Source organism: Pseudonaja textilis, chromosome 4 (genome assembly GCF_049901715.1).
Source record: "Pseudonaja textilis isolate UNSWEBS1 chromosome 4, rPseTex1.2, whole genome shotgun sequence".
NCBI lineage: Eukaryota > Metazoa > Chordata > Lepidosauria > Squamata > Elapidae > Pseudonaja > Pseudonaja textilis.
In genome coordinates this window covers 3,979,050-3,994,107 of record NC_141993.1, presented here as the reverse complement: position 1 = coordinate 3,994,107, position 15,058 = coordinate 3,979,050, and the positions used below count along the sequence as shown (strand labels likewise).

Sequence of the window (15,058 nt, the reverse complement as noted above, 5' to 3'; positions counted from 1 at the left end):
CTGCTCTAAGCCCATTTGATGAATGAAATGTAACAGGAGTCCAGATGCTTGTCTGATTAGATGTCTTGAATTGCTTGCATTTTGTTACTGAATGCTGGGGGGGTGGGTGAACAACATTAAATTGTGAATTGTCATCATCTACAAAGGACTGAATTCATACACAGGAAACATTTTGACATGGTTGTTCTGTAGAACGTTTTCCTTTAATTTCTTCTCTTTTCTTAACATGCCAGGGCATTTAATTGATCACACTGAGTCATGGATAAAATGGGTGCATGTTGCAAATGTAATATCTTGTACCTTATTAATTAGCTGAGCCGCATTATTAAATTCATTTAATGAATTTAAAAAAAACACCTTTCTAATTTTCAATTTAAGTGTCTTGATGGCATTTTTATTGCCATGATAATGGATTGTATCGTAGTCAAATTGAGGAGCAAATCAGATCTATTATTGAAATTGGGGTCCCGAATAGTCTTCCATCCAAACAGTAATCCGGTCTGAATCTGCTTTGTTGTTTGAGACCTCACAAGATCAGCTTTGGATCTCATCCAGTGAAACTTCATCCTGGAATGTCATGGAGCTTCAGGGTTCCTGGGTAGAAGTACAGTTGGCAGCAGATGTGCCAACAAAATAATGTGTGACATAGTTTTTTTTACTTGGGGTAATTGATATGTGGTTAAACATTGGCAGGAATATAATTTATGCCTGCCAATTGGAACAAAAAGTCTGCAGAAACCCTTTTATTCTCTGTAGAATGGACTTTTTTTTCTTTTCTTTTTTTTGGAGATAGCTGCAAATTGGGAAAAGGAGATGCACATATGAAGAACGGTTGCAGCAACTGGGTATGGCCTAGCCTAGTGAAAAGAAGGACCAGGGAGTGACCTGATAGCAATGTTCCAATATTTGAGGGGCTGCCACTGAAAAGAAGGGATCAACCTCTTCTCCAAAGCACCTGAGGGAAGGACAAGGAGCAATTGGTGGAACCAAATCAAGGAGAGAAGCAACCTAGAACTAAGTGGATCAATCAACCAGTGGAACAAATTGCCTCCAGAAGTTGTAAATGCTCCAACACTGGGAGTTTTAAAGAGGAGATTAGATAGCCATTTGTCTGAAGGGGGTTGGATTAGGAGACCTTTGTTATTCTATTCTCTACCCCACAAGGGATTATGGTGTCATTAAAAGAAGATGATGAAATATTGTACAGGTAGTCCTCAATTTACAACCATTAATATAGTGACCATTTGAAGTTACATCCGCAGTGAAAAAAAAGTGACTTATCACTGGTTTTCACACTTATGACTGCTGCACCATCCCCATAATCATGTGACCAAAATTCAGTCTGTCTCACTTAGCAACCAAAAATTTGGGCACCATTGTGGTCTTCAGCCGAGGACTACCTGTAATAGGCAAGGGGCAATAGGCCTGTTTCTCTTGCGCTCCTAGAATTGCCTGATAACAGTTGAATATAGGAGGGGCAGCTAAACAGTTTAGGGAAGAGAGGAACTCAGATACACAGGCACACATTTATTCAATCAACACTCAGAACAATAAAAGAGTTGGACAGCAAAATTACATTAACAGTAATATAGCGTAATAAAACCTTTTTAAAAATGTATGTAAAATTCCAGTGATATAGCTTATAACATAACATACCCCAGGCATGACATTTATTCTTCCTTACCACAGATGTCATTCAGTAGAATTTTATTTTAATAGCTGCAATACAAAATTTAACTATATTATATGGAACATTAGGCTTCTCTTCTGATAACGGGAAAACAAGATTAAAAACTTATCAGATTGTCCTAGCATCTGTTCCAATGAGAGAAGGATGAGGGGTTGATGGCTACCTTGAGAAACTCCTGTTATATGGTGGCTCGTGGAAAATTCTGCCCTGAAGAAATATAGCTGTGATAAATATTAAGTTAGAGTCTTGGTTAGAGTCTAGGGTTAGAAGAAGGAGCATTAAATTAATCTTCTTAGCCAGGAAGAAGTTTAGTAAGAAAGGTTATGGAGCTGTTGTGCAGTTGTCTATGGTGGTTTTTCAACTCTGAAACCTAACAGTTAAGTAAAGTTAGGGACCTCTTCTCATGAAGACTTGGTGAATGGCATGCGGGATCTTCATGATCCTCCACTTAATCATCTTGAAAAGCTAATCCAAAGAGGCAGATATAAATGTGGGTAACCTCTAACTTGTTGTCATCCTTTTTTTTTAATGACATAATGCATCTGCACAAAACAACTCAGCTAGACAGTCAATTCATTCTTCCCCGCTTCATTAATGACTCATCTTAAACAACTTACCCACTTCCAAAGCTAATGAATTGTGCATGTATTTTAATTATACAACATCAGGTAACAAACTGTGAACATGATGGGTCCAGGAAAGGTGACCTACTTGTTCTCTCCAAGGCTTCACTTACACAATTCAACACAACAACACTTATAGCCTAGTAAGATTTTCCCAAAACTAGTTCCTATCTCAGATTAAGGTCTTCGTGTAGTTCATATGATGAAAACAGGCTTTAATGTTTCCAGCCAAAATTCCAGTTTCTCATTTGCTTTTGTAGATCTTTTCTTGTATACTTGCCCATGAAGCTACTGGGTGATTTTTAGAAGTTTAGGGCTTCTGTTCCCATATGCTCTAGTCAATCAGAGTAACAACCAGCCTTCATAGGATACTTGTTGTCTAGTAAAAGAAAGTCACAATTGTATAAGAAGATAAACTGAAAGCTAGACAATCTTGTTCATTTCAAGACAGCAAAGGACGGTCATATCAATCCTGATTTTTGCATTAAGTTTAGTTCACAAAAACGTAATGCAGGAGATAACAGAGATATAAAATGAGGCCATAAATTAATGCAAGATTCTTTTTGTGTGTGGAAAAGCCCTTGGATGAAACTATAAGAAAATAGTGCAAGAATGTATGTTTGTCTGATTGAATGGGAAATATGGATACAGCCAATACTTAAACTATTTTCTCAACGTAAATGTACCATTTGCTTTCAGCCTGAATTTTCAGGTTTTCTGATTCATGACATGTGCATGCATCATCTGATTTTTCTGCGGATGATCCTTGAAATGTACAGTGCTTTTGTGAATCCTAATATTTCTTCTGCAGTGTTAACTTGGAGAAATCTATCTGGTTTTGTATATGCAAAATGCAAGCAATTGCTATGAATTTTAGCAGGTAACTTTACCTGCTCTGGACACGTATCAAAAGTACTGTTTGCATTTCTGAACGTGTGGATGAGAAATATTCCTAGCTGGTTTTTCAAAGTTTTAAAATAGATGGAAAAATGGTTATGGGATCACAGCCTTGTTTTGAAGCATTGTATTCAGATGAAGTGATTCGGTGGCTATTGGCTTCTCTTCATTCATAAATTATGGCTGCATCGGAGATATTTTTAAATATATGTGTAGAAAAATGAGTGTGTCAGTTGTTTATACATTTGGAAAGGTGCATATTTTACAGGAGTTAAAAATCAGACTTTTGCCAAATATCTCCACACAATGAAGAATGGGACTTATGAATTTCTGCTCATAAGAGTTCAACACTTGCTTCGTTCTTTCTTACTAAAATGAATGAGCCTGAAAAATAATTTTAGTTCACTCATGTCCCTTTGCATTATTCATCTTGACTAAGGACAAAACAATCATGGCAGAAAGCTCTTCCATGAATATTTATGTTAAATATTTAATTAAACTATTACTCTTTGCAGATATGTGTCAGTGAAAACAGCCAATCCTCTGTGTATTACTCTGTTTCTACCTTTGGGTTGGCTCTAGAAATGATCAAATACATAGCACATTTCTTTCCAAGTTTCAGTTCAATATTTACCCAGATATTTGTCAATATCTTGAAGTTGTAAGCTTGTGTTCAGCCTTAATGTAATTAATTCTTGCATTTTACGTTAATGTACAACAATATAATCCAGAGGAATGGGAAGACCAGTCAGAAGAGAAAGGCTTTGATTAAAATATTAAAATACAGTGGGAAATTATTGACTCACTTCTAGTTAAGTGTCTCAGCTGCATATTAATTGTCCAGTCATCTGGATAACCATGTTTACCATAGAGATTGCTTTAAATCAGGGGTATCCAACCTTGGCAACTTTAAGCATGGAGGACTTCAACTCCCAGAATTCTGGGAGTTGAAGTCCTTCAGGCTTAAATTTGCCAAGGTTGGAGACCACTGCTTTAAATAATACTTATTTTAAAAAAACAAACAATTGCTAGGAAAGTGATATCCTGTGCATTAGACTACATCTAAGACTACAGAAAGCTTTAATAGAATTGGCTGGTTTCCAATTCTATCAAACTGAAGGAATTTCTTTTGAGTTGGCTTTTATTCCTTTTTTTTCTTCTTCAATGCTGTAAAGTTTCAAGATATGATATTGCTTCTTGGCTTGGAACTGAGAGAAACAATATGGAGGCTAAAAGTAATTGCATAGCTAAAGGACAAAACAAACTCCTGAAGCACAATAACAATTGTGTTCATGAAAGAAATGTCTGTTACTTATATGGCTTTCTGAAGAAATGGGCAGCTATTGCTTGGGCTGAATACTTTTAATTTTTATAATAACATGCTTCTAGATCCAAGGGAACCATTAAGAGAAACTTTAAGAAGTTTCTTTTTCTTTTTTTTTGTAGAAGCTGTTAAAGTCAAGCTTTTAGGTGGACAGTTAAATATTGGGCCATAGGGACATTGGCCAGCTACTTAAAATAACTTGCCATCTGATCTCAGTTTCTTCTACATGTGCCATGTAAAATGTAAGAATATTTTCATGTGATACAGTACTCCCTGTAGGAAAATAGGTTGGTTAAAAGGGCTGAAGTTCATGCAATAAGCCTTATTATGCATCAAGAGGTCTTTGGAGGATTCACGAAAGCTTTGTATGTTGTGTTGGTCAACAATTCAATGTCGTCCCATGAAACACAAAGCTCCTTAGGGATTTTTAGTCAAAATGAGAAACACGCACTGTTGGCCACACGAGCAAAGTTGACTACATTTATGCTTTTTTAGAAAAGAAACTATCTCTGTAATGCTCAAGAGTTCTATTTAATGTTGCTGTTATTCTCAATTCTGCCGTCCGCAGAGAGCGAAGAGGTTTACCAGCGACAGGTACTGTCCATTTCCTGCATCGTCTTTGGGATCGTCATTGTGGGCACAATCTCTGCAGCCTTCTACTTCAGAACAAAGTAAGGCTCCCTAACCAGTCTCCACCCTTTCCTTCTCACCTGCCAAGACATTGGTGTTTTCCATCCATTAAATAGCTTATTTAGGCTCTTGTTCTTGAAAAAAGACATAGCAAAGGTTTGTTTTATGCAGTTATGTGCTTAGGTCCCACTCTGAATCAATTTGGATCAAGTAAGATGGTTGTCTCCAAATATGCATCTGTGTTTAATGGGACCAGATTTTTTAAATATCAAATTTATATGCCATCCATTTATCCTTCTTACTCTGCAGTGCGACTCTGCATACAGTCAGAATCAACTCCAGGTTTGAATCAATATGGATCAAGTGCCTTGTCCCAGTTGATTCAATGTCTGTGTTAAAGTGGATCTAATTTACACAATTTCATGCAACAAGGTCTTTAGGATTAAAATTGCACCACCAAAATGTAGAAAAACAAGTGAAGGTCTTGGTTAGTTTTTGGTAGCCTTGTTTAGGCCAGACGACTGTAAGAATATGGGGGGAAAGACACTGATCCTTACCTTATTTCCTTATTTTATCGTCTTTCAAAAATAGCCCTGGCTAATATTCTAGAGATAATATTCTCTAGAATATTCTAGAGATAATGGAGGATGATAACAACATGGTTGGAAGTATTCAGCTTTCAGTATCAGTGATAAAATAATTTATTGCAGGAATGGAAGTCTATCACTGTCTGAATAGTTGCTGGGTTACAACTCCCATCAGCCATGTTATCTGAATCTGATGGATGCTTCCAACTCCTAGTTCAGGGGTGTAATTTAAGGCCCACGGGCCAGATCCTGCCTGCGGGGTGCTTAGATCTGGCCCGCAGGGCTGCCCTGCAAACAGCAAAGGACTGGCCCACGGTGCCTCTGCCAGCAAAAATGGAGCTGGTTGTGTTTGTGTGTCTGTGTGTGTGTGTGTGTGCCTCCCCACGCTCCATTTTTATTGGCAGAGGGCTAGCAAAACAAATTAAAAGCAAAACAAAAGAAGAAATTTTTCCCCTTGTTGCATTTGAGCATGCAGGAAGGGACAGGAAAGGAGAAAGGAAGGTGGGGGGAGAAGGAAAGATGGGAAGAGAACAAGGAAGGAAAAATAAGGAAAGAGGGGAAGGAAGAAGAAAGAATGAAATGAAGAGGGAAGGAAAAAGGAGAGAAGGAAGGAAGGAAGGAAGGAAGGAAGGAAGGAAGGAAGGAAGGAAGGAAGGAAGGAAGGAAGGAAGGAAGGAAGGAAGGAAGGAAGGAAGGAGATTATAATGAGAGTGAGGGAGGGTCTGAGGAAAGCCCTGCCTTAGCACTTGGCCACCACAGGTGCCCCCGACATGAGTGATGTTGAGCTTGCCACACCCACCCTGGCCACTCCACCCCAGCCACACACCAACGAGGTCAAACACAACTCTGATGTGGCCCTCAGTGAAATCGAGTTCAACACCCCTGTCCTAGCAGTGTTTATAAAATAACCCATTGGTCTCCTATGAATTATTCGCATATTATACTCAAGTATTATATTTTATTTTTATATTATGGTCCATTGCATAGTCAGCCAGATGTCTGGACTTGGTGTTTTATCCACCTGTCAAATCCTTCCCAAGGACCTGAAATAGGCAGATGTTATCCTTTGTTGGGGTTAAAGATATGGTTACAGGATGTAAGCTCTTCCAGTAAAACTGCCTCTTGCAATTGACGGATGGTGATTTTGTCAATGCCAAGGGCATACAGTTGTCTTGGGATTGCACACAAGGCACCTGTTACTGTTGGTAATATTGGTATCTTTGCTTTCTTTTGCCACAATTTATAGTAGTATTAAAATAATTTGTTTCAGTCAGCCAGGTGTTCAAATCATATTTGGCATTTTTATTCTCCTATTGAGTCTTACTGAAGGATCTGAGATAGACATATGTGGTTGTTTGTTGGTGTTAGAAGTATTATTATACTCTGTGTAGAATGAAATGAGTAAGATTGTAAATACCTGTGAATCTTGTGGCACCATAAGACCTCACGGGAAAGAGCTAAGATTTTCAATAAACAATTATCTCTTGTGAAATTGTTCTTGCTATCAGGAATGTTATGTCCTTTGCAAGAATAAAGGGCTTTGGTATTTTAATGCTACTCCCTCCCTGATCGTGTTTCATTTTCTTCCCTTTGTGGTTTCATTCCTGGAAGCAAAGAGAAATATTTGTTTTCTTCAAAACAAACAAACAAAAAACTGACATTCTTCAGGGGAAGCCAAACAGGTCAATTATCCTGATGCATAATATTGGTGAGTGAGAAAACTCACCGTACTGGGAATTATTCTGAGTTAAATCCCATGGATTTCAGTGGAAAGGACTTTAAAGCATTATTTATTTGCTCCATTATTTTAAATCGGATTCAATCCTTCCACGTATTTTTAAAAATTTATTTTCATTTACTCTGTTTCTTTGTTCCACTTACACACTACTCAATCTATCAAAGACTCACAGTAGTTTGAAGTAATCTGTAAGAAAACTCACTGAAGCTGAGGGAGTCTATCAAAACAATACTAACAAATGGTAGGTAGATGTTAAATGCCATGTTTATCTCTGGAAATGACTGTTGGCCATTTCAGTTGCCCACTCTAAGTGGGGGGGGGGGAGATTAAGCAACACCTAGAGACCCCCACCATAATGAACTCGTGGAGGGCAAGCATTTTTGTTAATCCAGTTTCCAAGATTTGTAACCTAATTCCTTTCGCCTTAAAATTAAACCTCATTAATGAAGTTCAGTGTGAATCTTGCTTTCCTGATCAAGCTCTGTTGTTAAGGGTTTGATATTAAGCAATGATCAATCATTACCCATTAACATAGCATCCACTGCAAAAATTTATGGAGGAGGAAGAGAAGAAGGAGAAAGAGGAGAAGGAGAAGAAAGACAAGGACAAGGACAAGGAGAAGAGGTTGAAGGGAAAGAGAATGAAGGAGAAAGAGGAAGAGAAGAAGGAGTGGAGATGGAGGAGGGTGGGGAGGAAGAGGACGAGGAGGGGAAGAGAGAGAGAGAGAGATTGAGAGAAAGAAAGAGAAAGACAAGGACAAATGTGAGGAGAAGGAGGAGAAAGAGAGAGAGAAGGACAAGGAGAAGGAACCATGATACAGTCTTTAGAAAAACTCTATCTTAATCAATACCTGAAACTATATTAAGCTTTAATTCTAAGAAAATGCTGTTCTACTGGATTAAGCTACAACAAACCTAGGTTTCCCTTACTTCATGAAAACTTGCCAGACTGCCAAACTTCGAGGAATTCCCTAGCATTTATATTTCATCCAGAATGATTTAATGAGCCCCGCCTGACAATCAGAAGCAATGATGTAAATTTCTCAACTTCTCAATGCACAAATTCAACCACAATTTCAGCAAGGAAATGATTGACCGAGCCAAATCCAAAAATGCCGGGGAAATTCCTGGAAACTGAAGCAGTCAGACAAACCAGCCATCTACAGACAAATACAGATAAACATATCTACACACCATTTAAACAGCAGAATAAAAGGAGGAAACAACTTATTCCGATCAGAATAGATCTTCCCAGCAGCACCAGGTGAGCAGTCAATGCAGAAACAATATCCTTATCAAGGAACTATTAAGGAGGAAAATGGTCAGTCTTGTGCCAAGACTGACAAGCACACTGCTATATATAAGCAATATATTGTTATATATTGTAGTTATATAGTTACACATTTCATTTTGGGATCCTTAGGGCTCTCTGAGCTTGGTGGTTTTCTTGCAGATGTTTCATTCCCCAACTAGATAACATCATCAATGCAATTTTATGTTACTCAGTTGGGAAATGAAACTTCTGCAAGAAAAACCACCAAGCTCAGAGAGTTCAACCCTGAGCTACAAATATTCTCTCCCGTGCACTGATCTTACTCCCTAACCTGGTAATGAAACATCTACAGGAAAACAACCAAGCTCAGAAAAACACCAATAACCCAACAGTTTAATCTTGAGCTACATATATTTCTGTACTACGAAATCCTTAAATCTCTATCTATGCTCTATTGCCCTCTTGTGATCATGAGTTGAAGAACAGTCCTTACCACTGGATGTGTATCTTCCAACATGTTGAATTCTATGCAATGAAAGAATCACATTTATGATTCTCTAATGTATTATTATAGCAAATGTGTAATCTACTGATACTCTGATGTATAACCGAAAACCTTTGTATTTCTACAAATTATTACTCCCCAATTATGCATTCTACAGCATTTCCCACAAATTAATTGATTGATAATCCCTTTAATATTCACTTTTAAAAACTAGTTATAATTCTGTGTTAATCTGAGAGCGATTAAGTTATTGAAGAACACTGTGTATAAAATTGTGTGAAGTGCAGCCAGTTGCTTATGTAGCATTTTATTGTAGTCATGATTACCTGGCTAACAATTTCTTACAAAAGGCAGAGCAGCTCCTTTTATAGATATTTTGCTAACACGTTCAATGAATGAAATTACAGGAGTCTTGACTTCTTTTCCAAAGAAAGTGCTGATGTGTAAATAGAATCTTACTGTCCCAGACTTATTTTTGATTCATTTAGCAAGTTGCTGCTCCAACATATTCAATGCAAAATAATTACTCCCATCACTTCTTTTTTTCCCATCTTTTTCATAAGAGGGAGCCAGTATAACTGATCTGTCCTTCCTAATTTAGCAAAATATGCCTCTGTATTTGCACTGTTAATCCCAGCCTTTTCCTAATCCATTCTCTCTTGATGAGTTCCAAATTCCCAGTCGTCATGGCATTCGGTCATCCGTTTCTAAAAACCTGGTTTATGTCAAATGATGTCAATTGTCCCCCTTTCAATCTCATCATGTTGTGAGCTGCTCTGCATCCAGCAGACCCGCCCTAAACCATATGACATCATTGGCCTGATGCCTTTGGGACCTTGCTAAAGAAGAACCCAGCACAACCTCTGGTTGGCTCTGTTCTTCCATTGCCACTCACTTTTGATTAAAAGTGGAAAAGCAAAACAAAACAAAGTGAATTAAAAGGTAACTAACCCCCTTGTTTTTGTCTGTTGGTTGGTTGGTTGGTGTTTCTTTGTAGAAAGCAAACGAAGTACATCCAGGAACAGTTGAAAGAGATACAGAACGGGAAAACCTACAGCCTTAATGCTTCCAGCATCATGGCGAAAACAGAGACCAGGGCCCAAAGCCAAGTCCAGCTGCAAAATGTGAGTAAATGTGCCAGTGTTAACCCTTATTATGCTGGCTGAATGTTGGAACGCTGATGGCACGCTCACGGTCACTTCTTCCTGTGTCCCAAAGCAGACCTAGTTTGCACCTGTGGCCTGGGGGGGGGGGGTAAAAGAGGGGAGAAGAGCATCTCAGTTTTACACTGTTTTGTCCACAATGGCCATGGGATATGGCAGCCACTCAATTGGCCTAGCAGGAGTTGAGAGGATTTGTATGTGCGGTACTGCTGCAGCCATCAACATGTTGCTTGACTGTCAATTATAGGCCCCTCTTAGGCTTAGATAGTTAACATTTCTACTTGGAATAACAGCAACACTAAGATCTGTACTGCGGATGGTCCGATTTCCTCCTAGCTTGTAATCGACACATCATCCACAGAGGTTATCTTGCTAGCTTTGTAGCGAAGGCAGTTGACCGAAATACCCGTTATTTCTAACAAACTGAGGTATCCATAAAGGCAATGTATTTACCTGGATGTTGATTTATTTATTTTTCTCCTTAACACATATGGCATTTTATGATTGTAAGTAGTCCTTGGTGAAGAACAGTTCATTTAGGGACCGTTCACAGTCACAACGGCATTGTAGAAAGTGACCTATGACCTTTTCCACACTTACAGCTATCACCTGAGTCAGGTGATCATAATTCAGATGCTGGCAACTGGCCCATATTGATGGCCATTGCTGCATGCCCAAGGTCACGAAGAACCCTTCTGCCACCTTCTGACAAGCAAAGTCCACGGGGAAGCGGGATCCACCCAACAACCATCCACCCAATCCAACTAACCCACAAAATTAACAACTGCAGCAGTTCACTTAACTTCTGTAGCAAGAAAAGTCATAAAATGGGGCAAAACTCACAATTATCTCTCTTAGCAACAGACATTTTGGTTCTCCAATGTGGTCATAAGTCAACAACCCCTGTATTTTTCTTTTATCTATTTTACACTGGACTTACATCCCCTATTTTATTTTTGTTTTATATTTCTTTTTGCTTTATATTTTTGATAAGGTCATAAGACTAAACAGTCAATTGAAGTTTCAGTGGTCCGAATGCAGTATTGCAGGCTAAATCACTGCTCACTGCCAGGAGTTTCGATCCTGACCGGCTCAAGTGGACTCAGCCTTCTGTCCTTCCGAAGTCAGTAAAATGAGGACCCAGATTGTTGAGGGCCATAGGCTGACTCTGTCAACCACTTAGAGAGGGCTGGGAAGCTCTGGGAAGTGGTATATAACAGAATAACAGAGTTGGAAGGGACCTTGGAGGTCTTCTAGTCCAACCCTCTGCCTAGGCAGGAAACCCTCTATCAATTCAGATAAATGATAATCCAACATCTTTTAAAAAAAACTTCCAGTGTTGGAGCACCCACAACTTCTGAAGGCCAGTTATTCCACTGATTAATTGTTCTCACTGTCAAGAAATTTCTCCTCAATTCCAGGTTGCTTCTCTCCTTGATGAGTTTCCATCCGTTGTTTCTTGTCCTGCCTTTGGGGGCTTTGACCCCCTCTTCTTTGTGGAAGCCCCTCAAATACTGAAAGATTGCTATCATATCACCCTTAGACCTTCTCTTCACTAGACTAGCCATTCCCAGTTCCAGCATCCATTCTTCATACGTTTTAGCCTCCGGCCCTCCAATCATCTTTGTTGCTCTTCTCTGCACTCTTTCCAGAGTCTCCACATATAAATCTAAGGGCTATTGCTATTGAAGTAGAGAATAAAAGTTAAAACAATCCTGTCTTGATTTTCTTAGTGTAATAGGGAACAGAAAGAAACCTGGACAGAATTTCCAGATGTTGTTATTACATCCTAATATATCCAGGAATATTTCACTCCTAGAATCCTTCTTGTGTCTGTCTCTTCACTTAATCTACTTTGAAAGACTGACAAATTCTTCCCAGGCACTACGTCAACTCAAAACTTTAAACAGGACTTGGTTCTATCTTTCTGAGTTCCGTGTCAAAGGAAGTTTGACATTACTGTCCATCATCAGACCTTTAAGAAATGCTGTCACTGACAAATCATTTGGGCCACTATTTTCACATATGTGGAGGGAAATAAATAAATTAAGAAAGCAATTATGCTGCCTAGGATCAGCCAGTTCACAACTAAAAGTTTGGCAACATTTATTTGGAGGTACCCTGAGGTTTAAAGTGGTGACAAGGGGGCTTTAACATGTTCTCTATAATTTATCTCTTTTAAGTTAGTTTTTTTTAAAAAAAAATGTTCGTTATGTATTCACTGTGATCATATTTATATTCATATTCCTGTTCTTTGTTCCTTTGTTCTTCGGAATTATTGCATGCATTATTTTCTTCCCCAAAAATCCAAGATATCAAGCAAAGAAAAGATGGAAATGAATACGAATTCTGGATAACCTATCATAGAAGCTGAAACAGTTGCTTCTCTCTCTCTCTCTCTCTCTCTCTAAAATAGGACATGCTTTTTGTTTTGCACCTCTTACATGCCATCACGTCAATAAACAAATCTCTTGACATGGTGGCATTGACAGAGATGGTTTCCATCCCAGAGTTTTAACCTATTTTTCCAGGGTTTTCATCCTTCATTGAGAGAAAATGGGGATGCATGCATTATTCATTGGAGTGGATGATCTTATAATGGAGAATTACTCATTACTTATACTTTGCATAAAATCACAGTGATTTAAAATAAGACCAGATTTGGTTTGATCAATTTTTTACTCCCAAATCAAAGCATTGAACTGCAGCTGTATGGCAATATGAACTTGGTTTTAATCCTGTTGAGATTTTCTCTGAGAAAATAACCATTTGAAGTTACAACAGCACTGAAAAAAGTGACCTGCTATGACCATTTTCAGACTTATGACCACTGGAGTATCCCCATGATCACGTGATTAAAATCCAGACTCTTGGCAACTGTCTCGTATTTATGACAGTCATAGAGTCCCTCAGGGTCATGTGACAAACAGAGTTGTGGTTCTCTGGCAGCTAGTGCAGACGGCAGTGGAATCAGACAGTGGGGAAGAAAGGGGATCAGTCCGAGAGTCTGGAGAGGACTTGGATGAGGGTCCTGTGTCTGATGCAGAGATGGGGCCAGGACCATCTGGGAGTGGGGTGTTGTCTTCGGAGTCTGACAGCAGCGAGGCAGAGGAACAAGTTGAGCCTGTTCCCAGTGCGCGTGTGCACAAAGCTGCTAGAAGGCAAGAGCAGCTGAAGCAGAAGGGGCAACTTAGGAGTAAGGCTGGGAGGTGATTGACCCTCCCATAAGGGATAAAGGAAGTACAAAGGTAGAGAAACCTTTGCAGGAAGCAAAGTCGTTCGTTCGGTTCAGACTCATTTTTGAAGTTCTTTGTACTTCAGTTGGTTTTTGTTTTTGTTTATTTGACACTTCTGTTCTTGGCAGCACTTTACAGGAAAGAAAGGTGGGTGCTTATCTCGAGGGACTGTTTGAGATTCATTACCGGCTGAGAATGAAAACAATTCCCAGCATTGCAATAAAACACAACTTGTTTTTAAAATAAGCATGTGTGTAATTATGGGCTCAGAAGCCTTGGTCAGAACAATGGGGAAGCCAGATTCACTTTACAGTTATGTTATTAACTTAACCTCAGTGATTCACTGTCTCATTTAGTAACAGAAATGTTAAGCTCAATTGTAATTGTATGTCAAGGACTATCTGTACTGCTGATAGTCATGAAATGTTGGCTGTTACTTATAGTATGTGAGTGTTGTCATTTCCCTTTGGAAACTTTAGGAATTTCTTATTTTATTGGCTTATGTTTTTATTTACATCACTTCAATCAGCAAATGACTATGTTTTCTTTTAGATTTTGTGTCTGAATTTATTTTGCACTGTCAGGTGGGACTTCTCTGTGCCCCCAATCGGGATGCATGGTGCAGAAATATATGTTATCATTGCTCTTTTGCTTCTTGCTCAGGAGAATGTGATATGTAAATGTGAAGAAATAACTATAATTCTTTCACTTCCCCTTGTAGCTACTTATAATGCATTGCAAATTTGCTTTCCACTTCAGCCAGCTCATTTATGTTTTCAGCTGTTTGCCTAACTGCAGTTAAGAAAAAATAATAGATTCCTTCTTCTCTTTGTCACCTCTCTGTGCCAGCTACAAATTCAGTCGCTCGAAATACAAAAATAGTATGCAGAGCTAAAACTGCATTACAGAATCAGCCTATAAGAGAGTGTGCTTTCAATGTATTTGCATTGAGGCTTCACACGTACTTTTAAGAAAACTAGTTTCTAGTCTGGAATCTTCTTTGTAAGGTTTAATGAATGGAAATTCAAAGAAGTCAATGAAAATTCGAATGGTAAGACTTATTCTTGGACTTTATACAGAAATATGTACGGTATATATAAAAATGACCATAGATGGATTTTTATAGAAACACAGGAAGCCATGCCTAGGAGATCCATTTCGAAGGTTCCATTGAATTGGAAAGTAGTTCTGGTTGGAAATATTTAAATTGATTATTATTGTTGTTGTTCTTCTTATTTTAATGCTCCACTTGTGACATTTGAACTGATTTGGGCCAGATGTCTGAATCTGACCCAATTTGATTTAAGCAATCTTTTTTTATTACTAAAAAAAACAAGTATAGAAGCATCTGAATTAATTTGTATTCAATGGGATATATTTAATTTGATTTATC

General features: G+C 38.5%; 1 protein-coding gene across 2 annotated transcripts in view; it reads left to right on the top strand.

Annotated features, from left to right (window-relative positions):
• NRG3 (neuregulin 3) overlaps window positions 1-15,058 on the top strand; it is a 408,983-nt gene that overhangs the window by 373,586 nt on the left and 20,339 nt on the right. For both annotated transcript variants that reach the window (XM_087932151.1, XM_087932150.1), the window contains exons 5-6: window positions 5,103-5,205; window positions 10,264-10,390. In XM_087932151.1, coding sequence (XP_087788277.1) covers window positions 5,103-5,205; window positions 10,264-10,390 — 230 coding nt within the window. The remainder of the gene's footprint in view (window positions 1-5,102; window positions 5,206-10,263; window positions 10,391-15,058) is intronic.